This window comes from Hetaerina americana, unplaced genomic scaffold, assembly GCF_022747635.1.
Source record: "Hetaerina americana unplaced genomic scaffold, ioHetAmer1.1.p SCAF_7, whole genome shotgun sequence".
NCBI classification, from domain to species: Eukaryota; Metazoa; Arthropoda; class Insecta; order Odonata; family Calopterygidae; genus Hetaerina; species Hetaerina americana.
Window position 1 is genome coordinate 47,472,360 of NW_027287316.1, and position 20,399 is coordinate 47,492,758.

The 20,399-nt window shown below is 36.5% G+C and overlaps 1 protein-coding gene across 7 annotated transcripts in view; it reads right to left on the reverse strand.

Moving 5' to 3' along the window:
• Positions 1-1,375: 1,375 nt before the first annotated feature.
• The window catches only part of LOC139696676 (tyrosine-protein phosphatase non-receptor type 11-like), a 1,102,100-nt gene continuing 1,083,076 nt past the window's right edge, over positions 1,376-20,399 (reverse strand). For 4 of the 7 annotated variants that reach the window (XM_071595503.1, XM_071595499.1, XM_071595501.1 and 1 more), the window contains 10 exons: positions 13,906-14,068; positions 13,434-13,610; positions 12,479-12,626; positions 11,732-11,811; positions 10,909-11,061; positions 9,953-10,201; positions 9,262-9,445; positions 7,807-7,958; positions 6,246-6,502; positions 1,376-3,912 (listed from right to left, as the gene is read on the reverse strand). In XM_071595503.1, coding sequence (XP_071451604.1) covers positions 3,777-3,912; positions 6,246-6,502; positions 7,807-7,958; positions 9,262-9,445; positions 9,953-10,201; positions 10,909-11,061; positions 11,732-11,811; positions 12,479-12,626; positions 13,434-13,610; positions 13,906-14,068 — 1,699 coding nt within the window. In that variant the 3' untranslated portion in view covers positions 1,376-3,776. Of the gene's footprint in view, positions 3,913-6,245; positions 6,559-7,806; positions 7,959-9,261; positions 9,446-9,952; positions 10,202-10,908; positions 11,062-11,731; positions 11,812-12,478; positions 12,627-13,433; positions 13,611-13,905; positions 14,069-16,137; positions 16,639-20,399 lie in introns of those variants that run through there. The other 3 variants (XM_071595502.1, XM_071595498.1, XM_071595500.1) reach the window with 3 other exon arrangements.

Genomic DNA, 20,399 nt, shown 5'->3' on the forward strand with positions numbered 1-20,399 from the left:
TACATTTAAACGACATACGCGGACGCAGCCCGAAAAATGTGGAAATCACCCACTCATCGCCGCGGAAACCTTCGAACGAACATTAATGGGAATATTTCGTTTGTATGCAACTCGCAGTACTCCTAGATGCCTCTAAGGAATCACTAAAGTGAACGAGTCACTGAGGTGAAGCGATCCAATTAACTAGAGTCAGTAAATTGAATCATTTGGCCTAACTCATATTTTGTTAATGGTCTTTTCGATACTCATTTGAGATCCCAGGTATTGTCATCTGATGAGGAAGGTACTCCGCTGAGCGCCAATTACCGAAGTGAAGATTCACTCCATTTAATGGCGGATGATTAAACCAGCGCCAATCCAATTATTGTAACCTGAACAAGTCTTAAGAAGAGTTGCCATTATCATCGTTAACAGAGGAGGAGGACGAAGAGGGAGATAGGGAAAAGCTTTTACTTTGGCTTAGTTTATCTAAAAATTGCAGATTTTTTTCCGGGCGCCTGACCGGAAAACGTTAAGGAAATAATTATGGGTTTTCTTGGTATCTCGAGTTACCCTGATTACAGAATAGAAGCCCGTGGTGAAATAATTTTGTACTAGGGAATAAAAAAGTTTTTAAGAATAGAAATACCGTCCAAAGGAATCAATCTATCCAAACCTCTTATAGACTCAGCTCATTGTCCCACCTATCCCCAGGGGTCGTTAAGGTAAATGCCTTCAGGCGCTCTAAATTTGATTTGCCGGGACAAATATATTTTCCATTAGTTTAGTCGCGGTGTGGCCGGGAGCCCGAGGCTTTCCGCGATTCAGCTCTCTCGCGCTGAGGTCTGGAGTTTCGCACGATCGACGATTCCATCGAAACGAGCCTATTTGCACAAGGATCCATCTCATGGCCAGGTGAATCGAGTGAAATAAAGGACGTCTCCTCGACAAGGGCCGGCAATGCCTAAGCGAATGAGGTATTTTTGACGCATAAATGCATCGACCAGTGGTTTTTTACTTTTCTTAATGTTTGACCACTGAAGAACCACGAAAGGAGACTATTTTTAGCCACCGAATATTATATTGCCGTTCAAACTTCTCTAGTCACTTTGAGAGGTATACCCCACATAAGGTTCTGGCACCAGTGAGGGAGCGTAGACTCGGGTAAGGGGGGGGGCAGGAATCTTGGGACAGGGAAAAAAGTCATTATGCACAAAGTACCACTTTGATGAGTGATATGTATGGCTTCTCCATGCTATAAATATCAAGAAAACTTACACCAGAATTCTAAGAATGTCATTACATCTTATCAGTGCAACTCAAATATCATGAATTAAATTTTTAATCACTACATACCAATTAAAAAAATGCAACGGATTTGGATTAACCTATAAACTTTTGATTTGTTGGTTCACAACCAGTGGTTTATTTATATTCACATACAAAAATTTACATCTGGCAACAGGTGCAGTGAGGCATTCCTCTGGAAACTGTCACACAATCCATTGCAGCCTACAAACCCCTAATCTCCATTCACCTTTGTCCATCCTTTTTGAGTCTTGGGTCTAAGTTATAAAGCACAACTGGAGGAAGAACCAGTAATCCAATTTAAACCCCCTCCATTATGTTTTGTTCGAAATCATTTCGACACTCGCATAGCAGAACTCCTCGGTACAAAAATAAAACTGCAGCAGACACACGCAACACCACCACAGACTGTTGGGGGGAATACCAAGCCATAAAGTTATGGGTATTGAACTTGGAGCATAGACAATGGGGAAAATATAAGTGATATCCTTCTTGGAAGTGAAGGCCACTGGACTATCTCCACAGGATAGCACATAATGCTTGCCATAAGGGATCCAGCAAGCAGGAATGGAGACTAATGCCACTGGACACAAAAAATCTTTGTCACACTTAATATTTCACATACACGACACTCTAACAAGGCCAGAAACGTGTGCCTTCCAAACATATGGGCAATATATTTCCTTTCTTTGCCACTTAATATTAAGAATACCTTAATCTATGAAGTATAAGCAGGAAAATTCAACAGTCAGCTTTCCATGTTCCACACCATAATACTTCAATGTGATCCCTTCATTTCAGCATTTTAACTAGTGGTGACCAATTTGATCACTATTTTCAAGTTGATTTTTTTTTAATGAGAAGGGAAGGAAAAGTTCCAAGTGAAACTCAGTTATAATATTTGATCAAACGTAGGCAGACCATAATTAAAAATAATTTGAAGTTAAAGAGAATGGGCACACATCCATTAAATCAATCATATGGATGGAATGGCATCAATATAAATCCGCAGGTAATTTTGCTTGACCTTTACCTCTCATGGTTGGTACAGCACACTATTGAGGCAATGTCAAAACTAATATAATTTAAAATTTAATTGGAACTGATCGGTCTTTGTGCCAAATAATCCATTCAAACATATTCTCATGCTTGCTCTCCACTTTACAAACAAATGTTATCATGATTGTCGGAAAAGTTAACATTTTCACACAAAAAATGTTGACAGGAATCAATTATACTTATCTTGACAGGACATTTAATCTTAATTTTAATTTTCAATTTCTGACACAAACAACCAAATATAAACCTAGAATTCACAATGAAACTATTTCATTGATTAATATAGTAAGGAAATTCCAACTTCCATTAACTCAAAAATCTTGAAATTCATCCTCGTTTGCAATTTACAAATTTGTTTTCCTCGACAGTTAATCATGATTGTTTTTTCTTTCCCTTGAATAATTCATCACACTTTCAAAAAGGACGTTGTCAAAATTCCAAAATCAAATGCAACTTTTGATCTGTAATATTGTATTTTAGACAATTAGATGAATTATTTAACATGCATTTGAGATATGAGAGGCTTTTAAATTGTTCTGGGGCATCTAAACCACCAGCAGTGTTGATAACCACAATTGACTAGAAAAAAAAGTTTTTCATCTCCTAAAATGGCATCAATATGTAGAACATCTGCTAAAATTTCCAGCAATGTGGCTTCTATACATGGGAGAATGATTGAAAGGTTGACAATCAGATTTTTGGTTCCTAATGAGTCAAGCTGAGATGATTAGTAGGTGCCTTTTTTTTAACTTTCAGATTTGCCGCAAGAATAGTTTCTTGATGGCAATGAGACTAACCACAAACCAAGATTGGAATATCAAAATTGGACTAATTTTAACAATCACTCGAAATAAAAATAATATTCATGTGGGTAATATGGAAAGCAGACAATCAAAAAATCACATACCACCATCATCAGAGAGTCTGGAAGTCACCCACACCATTCACTCATTAGGCAATAATAAATAAAGTAATGTGCAAGAACATAGGATGTCAAAAAAATCACATTTTTTAAGGGGGTTCCTGTGAAAAATATTACACAATAAGGGAATTTTTTATAGACACAATGAGGATGCCTAATCAAAACAGTTCCTTGGAGTAGTTCGTGTGGAATATAACTACCAGCAAATGGGAAGTTGAAAACACATAGGAATAGGGACACCACTGCATGTGCCACAAAGAACTCAAATTTTCATCCAGTCACCAGCAACATTGACCAAGTGAATGGGCATTACTATTATCATCCAATGCCTAATCTCTTGACACTTGAACATTGTCCTTAGTTTTTTAAACTCCTCTGAGGAATTACCCTGCACACACTAGCTAAACAAAACTGTTCGAGTGATATATAACTGTGCAAGGTGTTGGGTGAGAATAGTAATCGTTTCCTTGGGTAAAATGGGCTAGGTTGGACTTGTTTGGCTGGATCATCATGTTTTACGTGGAGGTGGGAGTGGTGGAGGAGCAAAATTGGGTGGTGGGCCAATGTTGTAGTTGTTGGTGGACAGCTTCCTCTCCTTCAATGGGATGTTCTCATAGATCTGTTTGGGAAGCTCTTCGGGGGGTCTGCAAAGGAACAATGGAATGTCAACTGTGAGGCATACATCAGAGATAATAAGCACTGAGTGGGCGCCCATTAGCTCTTGTAAATATTCAGACAAATAGGAGAAAATCCTGGCAGATCATCTTGAAAATTAACTATTACCCTTAATGAACCAAAAAACCTTTACCCCATAATACTGCTTCAAAACACAAGCTATTTAAGCTACTTAATTTCACTGAAATGCATAATTTTGAATTTACTCTTAGTTAGCCTTGATTTTTGATAGTTTACTAATATTTCCTTTCTTTCAAAAACTGGTAAATGTATTTCATATCTGTTAAATGACACCATAAGTACAATAACCTAATATGCATAAAAACAAAATTGTGAGGAATAATAATGCAACCCAGAAGCAACAGGACATCTCCAATTTTAACCATTTAATTTGGTAGGTGAATTTCAGTTTACCTTTTTAATGCAATTTATAACATATTTGAGCTGGTGATATTTATTACAGGTTTTTATTAATGCGAAGGACTGAAGTACAATTGAATTCATTTAGGATATGGGTCAACCCTCTATACTATCCATTATTTTAGTCACTATACCATCGATACTATGGATACTAAATAAACATCCATGAAGATAATTTCAATACATAAATGAAATAATACATTTTATTGGTGTGCATTCCTGGGACTATGTTCTAATTTCCCAGATCAGCTACCTTTTTAGTTTTTGAAGGCCCTTATTTATTGATACTAGACTGTGCCCTTATAAATGCAAAGTTATAAGGGCAAAGTTCAGTATCAATAAATTACATATTACCCATAATATATATTATTGATACTAGACTATGTTCTACATAGGTACATATTACCCATTATATATATATTTATTGATACTAGACTGTGCCCTTATAAATGCAAAGTTATAAGGGCAAAGTTCAGTATCAATAAATTACATATTACCCATAATATATATATATATATATATATATATATATATATATATATATATATATATATATATATATATATATATATATTTATTATTGATACTAGACTATGTTCTAACTTCCCAGGTCAACTACTTTTTTAGTTTTTGTAGGCCCTTATTCATTGATACTAGACTGTTAGCATAGTAATTGCTGAAAGCTGTGAGAAAAGGCACATATTACCCATTTCCTTGGATATTTCAAAAGACATTAGATAAAAATTACTATAACAGTAAATGTTCATATTAGTCATGGCATTGTCATGAAAACAGATGAATTGTATCTCCCACCAATTTCAGTCATAAGGCTCTTTATAGGCTTGGATATGATGCTTTTAACTAAAAATTTCATCAGGGTAAATTGATGAAACGTATATTCCCTATTGATAGATAAGCAATGCAGTCAAAGAAAGGGAGATAAATTCACTTTAAGTGTCAGTGTATACACACACACACACACACAATGCATAGAATACACATACATAAAAACCCACACAATTTACACAGTAAACCTTTACAAATTTTTAAATATATATGGTCCAGAGATGCATTGTAAATCATTTAACTGGATATTAGACTCATGTAACCCCATTGAATATTTTTCATCACTATTCTTGTCCATGCTTAATCCCTAATGACTTTATAAAAGTATGGTGAACACGAAGCATAAAGTGTAACAACATCATATATAAAGTTGGCAAAATTCTGTTTCAATACATTACATACAAGTACCCTCAGAAATTAGCTCAATTACTTTGAAGTAACTTTGATCAACAATGATAATATTCCATTAGCTACTTTCAATTATATCCCACTTGATCTATTCCTGCATGTTCAGTGAATGGATCAGGGTTTAATTAACTAAATTAAAGTTTAACTTAAGAAAATTGCAAGAGTATCTTAAATTATAGTGCAATGCTCAAGTCAACTCAATTCCTAGGCATGCTAAAATGATGCCATCCACAGGAGAAACATTCTTTCTTCTAGAAAAAATTATGATGCAGATCCAAATTGGCAAGGGTTTACTGCATGCATATACACACTCAGCAATGCAATGATGTAACTTTTGCATATTTTATTTTTAGGATTTACCATAGATTCTTTAGAAAAGATACAACACATATCACCCATATTTACCATAAATATGTACAACATACCACATTACATTAAAGCTTCATTTGAGGGAATAATAAAGTTATTAACCATAAATAAAACCCTTAGCAAGGTTATTACACAATTTATGCCTACCTGGTAGTTAAAGTACAACAGTGACATTCACAGAGTCATTTCATGCATTTATTTCAATTTTATGGCAAAAATTGATTTAAGGGAAAACTGTGAATTTACATGATAGCCTTACCTGGGAAGGTGGGCATCAGAAGCAGCCCTACTGGGGCCCCTCTTGTCCCTTGTTGAGGTCGAAGCAGAGCTGGGCGTTGTTGGCAAGGATGTGGTGGACCTTGACAATGTTAATGTCAGGCCCCCAGTGTTCCCAGATCCCACAGCAATACCCCCACTGCCCCCGACTCCTGCTCCTGACCCTGACCCCAGTCCACTACTGCCTCCTTCACTTGAGTAACGGATGTTGGTGTACTCTCTCCCGAGCTGCAAGATCTTCTGCAGTAGGAGGAATTCTAGCTATAGTTTTTTTTCAGTAAGAATTCTAGTGTAAGCTAAAAACGAGAAATATGGACAACAGGATCAATGTTTTGGTCAAATACATAATAATGAGAGCTACTATGCGAGTGCAAATGCTTGGCTTTGAGCCATTACTTCATCGGCCGTTCAAAGAAACTTCAATTCATGAATTCCAGCAAGAGAGAGATTATTTCCATGAAACGTCAACAGACAGGAATGACAATTCTTCAATAAGGCCAAAGAGTTACTAACATTGAAGACTTCTTGTTAAGTTAACATATTTTCAAATCTTGAGTGTGGAGATGAACATTTATACTTGCAGTTATATTTGCTTTAGCTTAATGTCAAAGATTCTTCCTCGGAACCAAGGAGTGTAATTTTTGTTTAATTACTCTCATGTCACCAACTGCCTGATGGCAAAAATATCAAGAATTGACAGGAATATGATATATTGAAAGCAACTTTACAAAGCAGAAGATTCAGCAGATGATATAGCAATATTTGATGACTTGATTCACAATGATTCGAATATAGTTTAGCATATAAACTGTACGATGATGATTATTAAAAACAATGTTAAGGGCTTCAATTCCTTAAAGGGTGTCAATAAAGTTCTAGCAAAAGAGGATGGACTCTAATTAAGAAAGTTTTCAAGCAAATTTGCAGGATGGAATCTAAGTCACACAATGGCATTGGAAGTGCAAAAGACAATTGTGCAGCAGTTTCTCCATAAACAGAATCCCATTCCAAAGAATAGAGAATAATGAAAGAAAAGGAAAATTGCATTGAGTTGGTAGGGTGCACTGGAGGATTTCTAAAGCAGGGAAGAGTATTTCATTTGGAAAATGCAACCAACAATTGTGCAAATATGCAGAAGAATAAACAAACCCAAAGGATGAAAAAGCGTACAAAAATAGGTTCAGGGTAATCAAGTAGAGTTTCTCAAACAATTTGGTGTGTCTAATGCTGTCCTTTGAATGAACAAACAAAATGCAGCAGAGCAAGTTGCGTGGCAAAAAAAATCATGAAAAAAATCATTTATATACAAAAGGTGCTTGGGAATGGAAATTGACACTTATGTTTTATTAAATTTTCTATAAATTGGTTTTAATGACAAGTAAGCACCATTTAGAAAATAAATTTTTCTGAAAAAATACAAGCTATGTACAACACTGCTTGTAAAATCATAGCTCTATGATATATTTACAGCAGTCAAAAATTAAAGTAAAGGTATGGATTCAATGAAAGGATGGCATTCAGCAAAGAAACATTAAGTTCCTCACCTGTTCTGCTTGTCTCCTCTGAGACTCTGCAGCAATGTAATGCTGAACAGCTAGGTACACAAATTTGTACTGCGCCTCAGTTTGGACCATTCCTGACCTCTGAGATCGCACCATTTGGATTGTGCGCTGTATGTCTATCTCACAGTCAAGTCCTAAGCATAAAAGACCAATTATTTAGATTTTTTAAAGTTTCCAAAAAAATCCCTTACATCCAATAGACTAAAATTAGGTATCTGAGCATATGATAAGATTCAGTAACAACTTGAGCAGAGAACACAAAACTTTTTCTGAGTAACATCTTTACACTGGATTCAAATTAATCGTTTCAGGTGTAAGTTTGTGGAATTGTTCCATGATGAATAATGATAAAGTAAAACTTAGTAAATCTACATAAAAAATAAACTAATGCGACCCAGGTTTCACTTTGGTGCAGCATCATAAGGCCAGGCAGTGAAACTTGGGTCGCATTAAAGTTTATTTTTCATTTGGAATTACAAAGTTTTATTTGGACAGAGAATCAGACCACTTTCAAAACCAAACTGGAGATTACACTGCCCAATGATAGGATTTATAAAATATAACTGATCAAATGACTGAAGAATATTCCTTGGAAGTCTTGTTAAAAGGTTTATTGCAATGAGAGAGAAAATTCATTGTTCTTTTTGTCCAGACCTTTATATTCTTTTATTTTTGGCTTACATGGATAATTCATTATGGAAATTCTATTTTTAATTTATGAAATTTGACTTAAACTTTATTTCTTTGGCAAATTAAATGAAAGATTTCATTATTGATAATGCATTTTCATATCTGAGACAATTAAGTTACTCTTTTAAGCACATGTGAAGATTTGGGAGTAATGGCATGGCACAGGCGGGGAGGAGAGGTAAAAGAAAGAAAGGAACATGGAAGAGTAAAGGCAAGGATTGATGCAGAGATAGGCCGTCTATTTTAAATAGCACTGAGAACAAGAGAGATTGGTTTTTAATGTAGTTGTGAATGACACCTTCACGAAGTGATGAGAAAATTTTATTTCTCCAGTACTTTAATTCTATTTCATATCTTCTCATTATTCCCGAAGGCAATAATGTCATTAATGTATATTTTGAAATTGATATTATTATCACTAATTATTTCAAAGTAAATGTTGATAATCTGAATCAATTAATTCATTTTAACCAGGCACAAATCAATATATCATTGCCACTAAACCTTGCATATGATAATTTAATATTGCATCAATAAGGTTGATTGCCCGTTGGGTATTATCTTAAGTTATATGTCTGTTTGCATGGATGAAAAAGGTGTTTTTCAACCACTCATTTTGTATTTGCCATTTAAGCTACTCTCTTATTCTTCTACAAAATGCTGAAAATGCATTGAAAATAAACACAGAAGAATGAAGTAAGTCAATTCTCGTTACTATTGAAAATGCATGGTTAATATGTACTTTACCTTGCCGTTCTATCTGGTCAAGGATCATATCAATCACAATAAATGTTCCAGTGCGGCCAATTCCAGCACTGCAGTGGACCAATACAGGCCCAGCACAACGTATTGACTCCTGTCGAGCATTTACATCATGCAAGAAGTTGAGAACACAGCCTGGGTCTGATGGAACTCCATGATCAGGCCATGCCTGTAAATTAAATTGGATGTTGTTAATGCTAGTTGAGAAATCAATTAGAAAATACATAAATGGATGCGAGATATTGACTGGAATTCAGAACAAAAAATTTAATAATGCAGTTTCTAAAATAATAAAAATTAAGAATCTCCATAGGTGGGTAAGAAAATCGATGCATACACATTTCATTTGCCGTAAAATACTTTCAACATTTTATTAACTTTATTTTATAACTTAAGTTTCTTTTGACACTTTAATTTCATTATGCCTTTACAGAAAAGACAATATTATATAGTATGATACAGATAAATTTTACCCAAATGGTCTAAAGAGCTGTTAATGTTTTACTTTACATTATTTTTTAAAATTATCATATGAAATGCATTATTAGCATCAGCAGGTAGCACATAATAAGTTAAACATCTTTGGTCTGATTAAAATTTTTTGACAAATATTCCCACAAAACAAATATTCAAGAATTTATTTTTTCAAAGAATGGGAAATTTATATTCTTTTTACCTGGAAATGGTAATGGAAGACCTTCCTTTCTTCCCCTAATACACTGTCCATCATTTCACTATCACATCCCTTTCGACCACCCCTAAGACCAAGAGGAGCTATCGCATCTTCCCTCTCATCCTGTACATATGACACGAGGAACTCCCGCAATGTATAATCTGCTGTTGATGACTCTGACAGATTCCGCACTCTTACTCTTCCATATTCCTTCATCTGACCCTCTTCTGGCCAGTACCTAGCACACTTGTTCTGTGACAAAAGAAATTCACTCAATTAGAGATCTGTTGTAATCAATGAAAGAATTAGAACAGAAAATGATTATTCAACCAACACATGATAGTATTTTGGAAGGCTGGCAACTTTCCCTACATATAATTCCTCAATAGTCGATAAAAACTTGGTATATTGCAGATTATAATTTGTTATTAAATAATATTTTCAAGGTTTATCATTTCCTTGGATTCCTACAATAATTATTGCAACTGCTTTATTGTGTAAATAGTGTGAATCAAGGGGTTTAATTAAAATTCCTTACCAGCATTATTGATATCATGTGTATAGCAGAGACATTGAAGAAGGTGCATGGTATTTTCTACACAGTTTGGTTTGATGTCATTTCATGAGCATGAGAACTCTCTTTCATCTCTCATGCATTGAGAATGATATAAAGGTTCAAGAAACTAGGGATGATCAAATAAAGTCATTGCAAGAAAGATACCAGGCACTAATTTCAACCCCATGATTAAATTTCAACAATAATGCAAAATAATTATGATTGGATGTATATGCAATTTAAAAAAATGATTATTTGTACATTTTGTTTATCATCATAAGGCATTATGAAACTCCTCCTTCCAAGTACATTATATAAATTTACAACTTTGATACTTTAAAGAAAAAATATGAACACTTACTAATCTATAATCAAGAAACCTAAATGTATTCAAGAAACTTACCTTTCCTCTCTCAATCTCTTTGGTCGTCATGACAATGACCCTTGTATTCTCTTGCCAAACCATTTGCCAAAAGTCAGATGTGGTACTTGGCAAACATCCTTGAGTGGCAATGTAATGTTTCATTCTACCTTCAGGAAATGGTTCATCCTCAGGCTAGAAATAAACCAGAATGATACAAAGAGGTTAAATAAAACATCATTATATAATTGTAAATGTATAGCTTAAGTTCAGCACTCAACCTAGATACCTAAAATTAGAATACTATGGAGGATTAATAAGAGTTCCATGTTTTACGATTTTAATGGAACTTTTATTTGATTGTTTAAGTGGGCTTAAAAATAGTAAAAATTCAAAATAAATAAGAAATGCCAAACCCGCTTATGACATTTTAATTTATAATTTTAACATTCAAGGTAGTACAGCAAATTAAAATTGCATATGGAATTAGGTACTCAATTTTAATCAACTACATATACACATATAGGAACTCTACAAGCAAAATCAAATTAATCCTAAAAAAACAAAGACTTGAATACCCACTTTTGTCTAAGGGGTCTTAACTAGGACAAAAGATTACACAACTATACATGTAAAAATGATGTATTTGATTGCTAACGAATCTGAAATACATGGCATTGCTTGGTACTGAAATGAATGAATGCCATTAACTAGCGGAGCCTCAATTACTTTTATTAAGTTTATTGAAATCCCACCAACTCGATTGTGTTGCCATGCACATATGGAAACTACATACCTTACATATTGAAATGCAAGTAAAAAGTGATCCTAATTATTAATTCAGTTAAACTATAAATGGTTTTACCTTGATATAGTTCGCATTGATATATTCAGATCCAGGGATTGAAGGGTCAACTTCTTTTAATTTTACCCTGGTGTGGTCAACTGCAGAACAAGAAAAAAATAATACAGCGATTATTCATTTAAATAATAGAAATTTTATAAGAATACTGACTTAACATCATGCTAACAGATTTAGATGCCTGTATGTTTCAAGGTATTTCATTCATCTTTATATGTTACCTAATCATATTCAGTACCATGGAAATGTTATAAATATCAAGTCAAATTACACAAAAATAGGTACACATGCATGTACAATTATTTTATTGTTTAAGAATACTGAATTTAAAATGATAATGAATTGCCAAAAAAATGTTTACATAAACACTAGCCATTTAGCCAATAGGAAACAGTTTCTGAACCATTCATTGAAAAACCTAATTGTGACCTTGAAAGCAATACACCAAAAAATGTTTAAACCTTAACCCTTTTACTTTGAAGAAAGAATTCCCGTAAAAAATTAAATGGTGCATTACAAAGATCACATTTTCAACCACGTATTTTTAAAATGAACGGATATTTAGAGAAACCATGACATTGGAACAAATATTTTACCACATATTTTCATGTTTCGGGGAAAACCGAAGTTAAAGAACAAAATTACATAAGCAATTAAATCAAAGATTAAAAGGTCCATGATAGCATGAGATCTATTAGAAATGGTTCACAATCATATTCTGCATTAAAGCATCAATAAGAAATAACTTACATGGCAGGATGTTTTTGTATCTGTTCTTGTTACGATTTTCCACTTTCTGGCCCTCCTTCCTTGAGAACAGGTGCTTGCACTCTTGCTGCTGGAGAGATTCAAATTCCTCCCAGAATCCAGCCTTTCCAGTTGAATGTCCATTTTCTTTCTGTTATCAAATAAAAATAAAAATTAGCAACTTTCTGAAACATTCCAATTCCCAATACTTTCATGAAAATCAGTGGATGCCCCAACGTTATTTAGATTCAACTAGGTAATCTCTTAATCACCAAATGAATGCATACCAAATATTTGTCACCCAGTTTAACAAGAGAATAAAAAAAAAAATTAGCAAAAATCATTTAGCAATGGCAAAAAATTCTCAAATATCTCAAGTATTAGTTCTAACCAATATTTAAGTTATTTCTACCTTATTTTTAATTTCAGTTTCTTCTTTAACTTCAAACCTTTGATTTGTGCAAGAAAACATTTTAAACCACTTGCTACAACATTATTAAGATTTATAAATGCAAACATTTCAAAAATGGGCAACAAAGCTTGCCAATTTAATCAGAAGAATGATACATAATTTAAATTGGAATTTTAACGACAGTATACAAATTTGGGCCTGAATTTAAACAGAGTTTATCAAGATTTCAAGTGTGAATAATGATTGGCTGCCAGCACAAAAAATAGAGAGCATAAAATATTTTTGGAACAAGTCGAAGAGTACATACAAACTTTTAGACTTCCTCTCTACTAAGACATTGCCAATTCAAAACCCATTTATTTTGTCAAGCACATCAAAATTCTTACCAATGCCTAATAATCACTGACGTGTTTCATTTTTGTCCATCAGGCAAAATTTGATGATAACTCCACATGGTTCACAAAATGTTTAATGATTATCATCTTTCACTAACCCTTCAATTAGATGCTATTTGGAATATCAAATACCTTGGATTTATTGACTTACCTGAAGTTCCTTGACGCGACTGTGGATACCACTGGCATTTATGCGTGTTGCATTGAATGGTTGCTTGAGATGAACGACAGTACCAGAAGTCTCCACCATTGGATTCCTCTTGTAGTGCTCTATCAGTTCACTTAGACTGTCAAACTTTTCTCCCCCACCAACATCATACCTGTTGTCCTGAATTATCAAAATAGGCATATTTTAACAGAATTAAAGTTGGCAATATTATTCCTAGGGAAAACATGAATTTTAATATTTTTTTGAATGGCCAGATTACTGAATTCTGCACATTATTTCGGCAACAATGCAAAGTGAAATTAATAACTTTATTAAGAAAAAGGAATTTGATGAGCAATTTTAAGCACAATTAAAATATTTAATGATTAAAAAAATAATATGACCATTCTCTGCCATAATACATCATGAAAAGAGTTCAGGGGCGAGCATCCTCCAATTTGAAAAAATTACTTACCTGACACCTGATCATAACGTGAGTCACTTTGTCATCTGTTCGAACTGAAAGAACATAATCCCCTGGCTTGCTCTGAGATTCCCGAACAAGGAAACTTCCATTTTTCCCCTTTTCCAGGATCAACTTCTCAGCCTCCTTGCCGGACAGATGGCCATGGAACCACCTGGAAAGTAGACAGAACAATATACAATTAGCAGATGAATAAACAATCTTGCATTTGGATTATTAGTTACATTGCTATGAATTTAAAACAAAATTTCACAAGTAATAAATGAGCTTTAAATGTCTTTCTGCAGTGGATAGTTGGCGTACTTCTACCCTTTCATAATACTTCATTCCAAACATTGTGGCAGCATCTAAGGATACGCTAATGCTATAGCCCTGGAGGAATGATTTTATCATTCACAGAAAGATGTGGTTGACCCTACTAGTTACACAAGGGCTTTTCATAAAACTCATATATCCTTTAAAACATTTTTAAAGTACATACTGATAACATGCTGACCAAATTTCAAGAATTTCATCCTGAATAAACACAAACTACTGAATGATGTTCAATTAAGAACTTCCTACTTTTATCTTTATAAATAATAACATTAAGGCAGCATAAAAACTCTAATGGCTACAAGTTTCTGGGAATTGATTCGATACTCATACTGTTCCTGCAAGTTAAAACAAAGTTGCATGACTTTCTGCATACATGAACTTTCTGGTAAGCATTGGCATAAAAAGGGAAGGGATCGGATCAATGTCAATCCTGAATTGAGAATTTAACAAGGAGCAATGCTGTCTATCAGGCGATATTGTTGGCTATGTTACAAACTCGGCATATGAGACTAAGTTTTGGTATGTAGCAGCTAGTAACATGAACTTAAACATTTCTAGGCCTATAAATTGGAACATTATGTGGATTTTCGTGTTTTCGGCCATGTTTTTACCAGAATTGAAAAGAACTACCTTCCTCTCTCTCGAACAGAATACATAAAGTAATGCATCAATAGTACAGGGCTGAATGACATACTCTCTAATGAAAATAAATGATTTTTTCCGCTAATTCAAATCAAGTAATGGTAACATTTTTCGGAAAAGATTTTTTTCAACCAGAGGTTCCATTAGAGGAAGAACATAAAAATAAATCGACATCAATGCTCACTTGGAGCGCCTCCCAAAGCATTATATAGATTTTATTTTCCGCAGCGATTTCAGGCAAGTGTGAACCAAGCAGGTGGCCGTGTAGATTAAGCGCGTAAGTGTCATATTACCTCAGTTGATCGAGTCATAAGACCGCAGTCCACTCCAACAAGTGTAAGGGCAAAGTCGTGCACAGACTCGAGAGAAGTCGAGTATACGTTTGTAATGACAAGCGTAGTTGTGAAAACTCTTATTTCATGTAAATTATATCCGTAAATCAAATGAAAATTAGCGAGAAGCCTCATTGCTCCCGCGGAACTGTGATTCACCCGATGCAAACCGTCGGATTCTTACTGTTCTCCGGATCCTTAACTTCACACATCAAAGATTACTGGGACGATTTTAGCCAAATCAATTCATGCGAGACCCGATTCAGCTAACCGTAACTTCCTGTCGGGTAGAGCAAGGTCAAAGCAAGTGGTTGGCAGGCGAGGTATGACCTGTGATCAGCATATAGAAGAACGTGCGACTCATTATAAAATTGTAACTCTATGAATGGGAAGTAAGTTGACTTAGTTATGCTGGTGTAACTATCGCATTCGCAAACTATCCATGGTCACGTCCCAGAACACAGGTTTTCGAATCATTCAATAGGCATTGCAAGTTTAGATTGCTGTGTAATAACCTTAAGAGCGCCAGGAAAAACGTCATTATTACCACAGAAAATTACAGATTGAAGCTCTTGCATAAATTGGAAGGATGTCTCTTTAGCAGTGATGTTGAAAATGCATTATTACCCCTATCGTACTACGGTAGGAGAGATCGTGCTAATCAAATTAAAGAGATTAAGCGTAGAACAGATAGATTTAAGATGTCATTTTTCTCACGAACAATAGGGGATCATAATAACATTGTTGACCGCGGTAGGGTCATGTTCGGGTAAAATTATTCTGGTGTGTATTCACCCCCTGCCAAACACCGTTTGGGCGGCTTATAGGGTATATATAAATAAATAAAGATAAGCGACAGTCCAGAAGACGCACGCTCCGCTGGCGAGTTCATACCACGTTGCGTGGACCCCCTCAGGATCTCTCTACTTACGGACAGAGGAAGGCGCAGGGTATCACGGTAGCGCCGTCCGCGAGACCGTCGAACACGCATTTCCTCCTCTTGGAAACTACCACCGTAGGCATGGAAACGCGCCACGGAGACAACACTCAATAAATATCCAGGAACGTTTCCTATGCCATCCGCGCTGGGATGGAAGAACGAGCCTCGAAGAGAAGACAGCGAGGAGTGCTCTCTTCTTAAGATCGGAGCGATTGTATTTCTTTCCTCGACCTCCTTAACACAGGTGTGACATGAAGCAGAAGACGCGAGTTGAGTTCTCCCACTCGGGAAGATCACCGACGAGGAATTCCTGAAGACTTCGGGGTGCACGGACGCGAGGTGACAAGCAGAGTAGCCTCCACACACTTGTGGTTCACTGGGAGAGCTGTCGACAGATCCTCGTGATCACACGGGCCTTGGGCACGACGCGAACTGGCGCGGCGAGTAGTGTGCCGAGGAAGCCGAGGAAGGAATGGTCGGTGAAGGGGAGAGGAGTGAGGGAAGGAGGGGTGACTTATCGTCCGAATGAGAATGAAGAGGGCGGAAGGAAGGGAAGCCGGAGCGGTGTCCGCGAAGGAGGGTTAAATTGGGGACGGGGGGTGAAGAAGGGGGGAAAGAGGAGGCGACGGCGTCTCCTCCGGTGGTCGGATGAGTAAACAGCCGGGCCATCCGGATGTTGGTGAGGTTAGGGCCGGAAGAGGAGGAGGGGAAGCGTGGGTGGGGCAGGAGGAGCAGGAAAGAATGTCTCTTTATAAAGCGGGGAGGGGAAGGAAGGCGGCTGTGTCCGCAGCCGAATCCATACTTTTTTTTCTTTATTCATTTTCTTTTATTCGAGGGCCACGTGGTGAGGACACATCATCGCTGTGGGCTTCTGATCGTTTTTTTTTCCGAGAAGACTGAATCCGCGGAAGTCGATTTGACTCCTCTTCGAAGATCATGCGGATTTTTTTTTCCGTCGGGAAGAGCAAAGCTAAGACAATTGAAACGTCTTTAGGGATTCCCGCTTGAATGCCTTGAAACATGTGACGATTACGTCGCGAAGAAGGGAACATTAAACTCGTGACCAAAACCGCAGCGCACGAGGGTTTATTCACACGTGATGAATTTTCACGACTCGGACTTCGGCAAAACTTAGGAGAAAATCAGAATCACAGGAAGCGTCAAAGTAAAGGAAAAGTTAAACTGATGCCGCGGTATACACTGCGATTTTGGTTTCTAGATGTAAGGATGCTCTCTTGAAAATAAATGGGTAAATTTATCTGCCGATACATTTGTAATCCATAATGCTGATTCCAGAATATTATTTATTTACTACATACGATAATGGTAAATAATATTTGATCAAATAGATTTGACTGCAATGAAACGGCTGTTACCAGAGTAGCTGAGGAAAACTTGGATGAGCCCTAAATTTCGTTCCCTTACAGGCATTTAGAGGGGAAGGGTAAAGGGGACGAACACCGCAACCCTTCGGATCCCTAGGGACTACCTGTAATGCGCTTAGTCCCTATTACAGAGAAGAGTGAGTAAATGAAATCCTTGAAAAAGGATTGAAACATTTGGTAACTGATCCATGTCTTGCCATAACTAAGGTATTTTGACTACTTCATGAGGTTAGGATTAACCTTGGCCTTTGAAGTTAGGACAGCCAACAAAACAATCATTACCCTTCTACAGTTTCTTGGCCACGTCCGCGATTGAAACATGGATTACATTGAATTACTCCAATTGAAAGGAAATGGGTTCGAGATTATATTCTTGATATATCAGGTCAACCCAAATTAGAAAAGAAAATTACCCTTGTTTCATGAGAAGCATTTCGTAATCTCGAAGCAGTCAGTCGACTTAAGTATACCAAAACGTGCTCCTCCACCAAAAATTCATTCGACACGGCATGACCTTTCACCAGGTAAATGCGATCGTTCTCTCACGACTTCCAAGAGAACGTACCCATTCGATCACATAGGAATTAAAGAGACGAGAACGGAACGACTTGTAAGCTTAATGGTCCGCAATCCCAGCTATGGCAATCATCGAAAGGGTTAACAACAGCATGCTCCGACATTCTTCAACAAAAAAGCGTACGAATTCCATGAATTTTTGGCACCGAAAGGTTGCGCAGGAATCACAGGAATGGAATGATCAGAGGAAAAGAATGCCAGATATAAATGTAAGTCGATTCGTGCGAAGAGCAAAGTCTTGAAAAATACGTATCTCTACGCTCTATAATTGTCTTCTCCAAGTTAGGACGACTTCTCACCCGCCAGGACCGGTTACTATCGGCCGAGAGGACTACACGCAAGATAGTGAAGCCCTCCACTCGAGCGCAAAATGAAAAAAAAAGCCTTAAGAGATAACTCCCACATTCGGTGTTGCAAATAACTAGACCGAGTCTCCACATACACCGAGTAGTCTTCGGAGACGACGAAGATCTCACCGTGCAGGAGAAGGGGGAAACAAACGAGCGACTGGACGCGATGGATTGCGTGGGTGGGAGGAAGACCACTAACCGGAAGACTGTGAGGAGCAGCCCTGAAAAAAACGTCCGCAGGCTTACTATTTTAACGCATGAAGGCAGATGTCCGTCCACAAGGGATATGGGGGGAACGGAGGGGGAGGGGTGGGGTGAGGAGTTGGCAGGGGTCTACATAAAAGGGAGAGGGGCACATAAACCTTTTTATCCTTCCTCCATGATGGGATAATAGCCTCAAAATCGATTCTCAAATGGGTTTCCCGTAATTATTTAGGCACGAATTCCAGATTCTAAGGAAGCTGAACTCGTTCATCATTTGAAAGAGGTTCTCACATTATTTCTGTACTTAAAAACCTTTAAAATATTATAACAAGACGATTTGGAATGTTGAGCAAAATTTCTTGATACTTTTGGACATGCAGTAATTGATTTACCCCTTGGTGGTACGCGGGGCGTTAATATAATACATTGCTTTCTGGCCTTTTTCAGATTCATTAATGTATGATAGATAAAATAAAAGTAAAGAAGTTTTAAAAACTACGCTGATGTTTTCGGATCAAGTTGACGATTTTCATGAATATTACCAGTCTAGAATTTTATAACATAACATCCTTAGCAACAGCCATTAACGATTTCCACGAATTTTTAACTTCTGCAAATTTTCACATAGAATTCTAAAAACGCCGTAGGTCGAGAGGATTCGGCGATTGATGTTTTATGTACGAAGAAAGTAATCTCTGAAAGGCATTTTAAAATTGAATATCGCTTTGGGAATGTATCGTTTGGACTCCGAACCTAAAATAGAGAGAATGTTGCAATGATCCAGTATTTGTTAACGACCACACACCATTATAACTCCGAATTTCAACATGAAACAATGTAGGAACACACATAATCTATTTGTCCTTTTTTTCCGGGTGATAATTTATCGGTTAAAAACTTTTGCCAAACCATAAAATAAAACACAACGCGCGACCTTGACTTCGGTGCATAATGACCATAGAATACAAAAAAAGTTATCGAAGAGTGAATTTTATTTATTCTATCAGTTTGACATCATGAGCTTCAGTTTGACGAGAAATTGCCCTAGCTCTAATTTAGATTGAAAAAAAATCAATTGGACCAAGTCGGGTAAGTGAATTATAAAATCCTAAAACCTCGGATGACGTGTTTCCCGCACGGCCCATAAAAGGATTATCTCGAAGTATCTAGTCACCACCGCGTCGGAAAACGAAGTTATATTCCAGGGGAAACGTCAAGAAAAAAAGAAGGATGCGTGAAATTACATTACTACGACATGGTAAACAACCAGCTCAAGTCTATTTCCAAAATAGCTTCGAAATGTAACAACCACCGCCTACGTAACATCGGATTTAAAAAAAAGTGACTTCATCGGCTTCATAAAAGTGGCTTCCTTTTCCTTTCAGTAAGACCTACAGAGTTCGCTGTATTTACTATCGTACCTTAGAACCTCATGCGCTTCGTAACACCATCGACGACGCAAATATATCCTGAAGATTCACAGAAGCATTATCCAGAGAAACAGAGATTCGCTATGATTAAAAGTGATGTTTCTTTAGCATTGAAACGTGTACGGCATACTCATGTGATGGAAATATATCGTACATACCTGTACGCTTGCACGTGAAACAGGGGCTATATGCCACAATTTAAATAAGGCAAAAACGTGAGTACAATAAGTAATGTACCCTAAAGAGCACACTTTTACTTAATAATGTACTCGTACAATAACTCGTATTACAATATCCTATAACCAAAA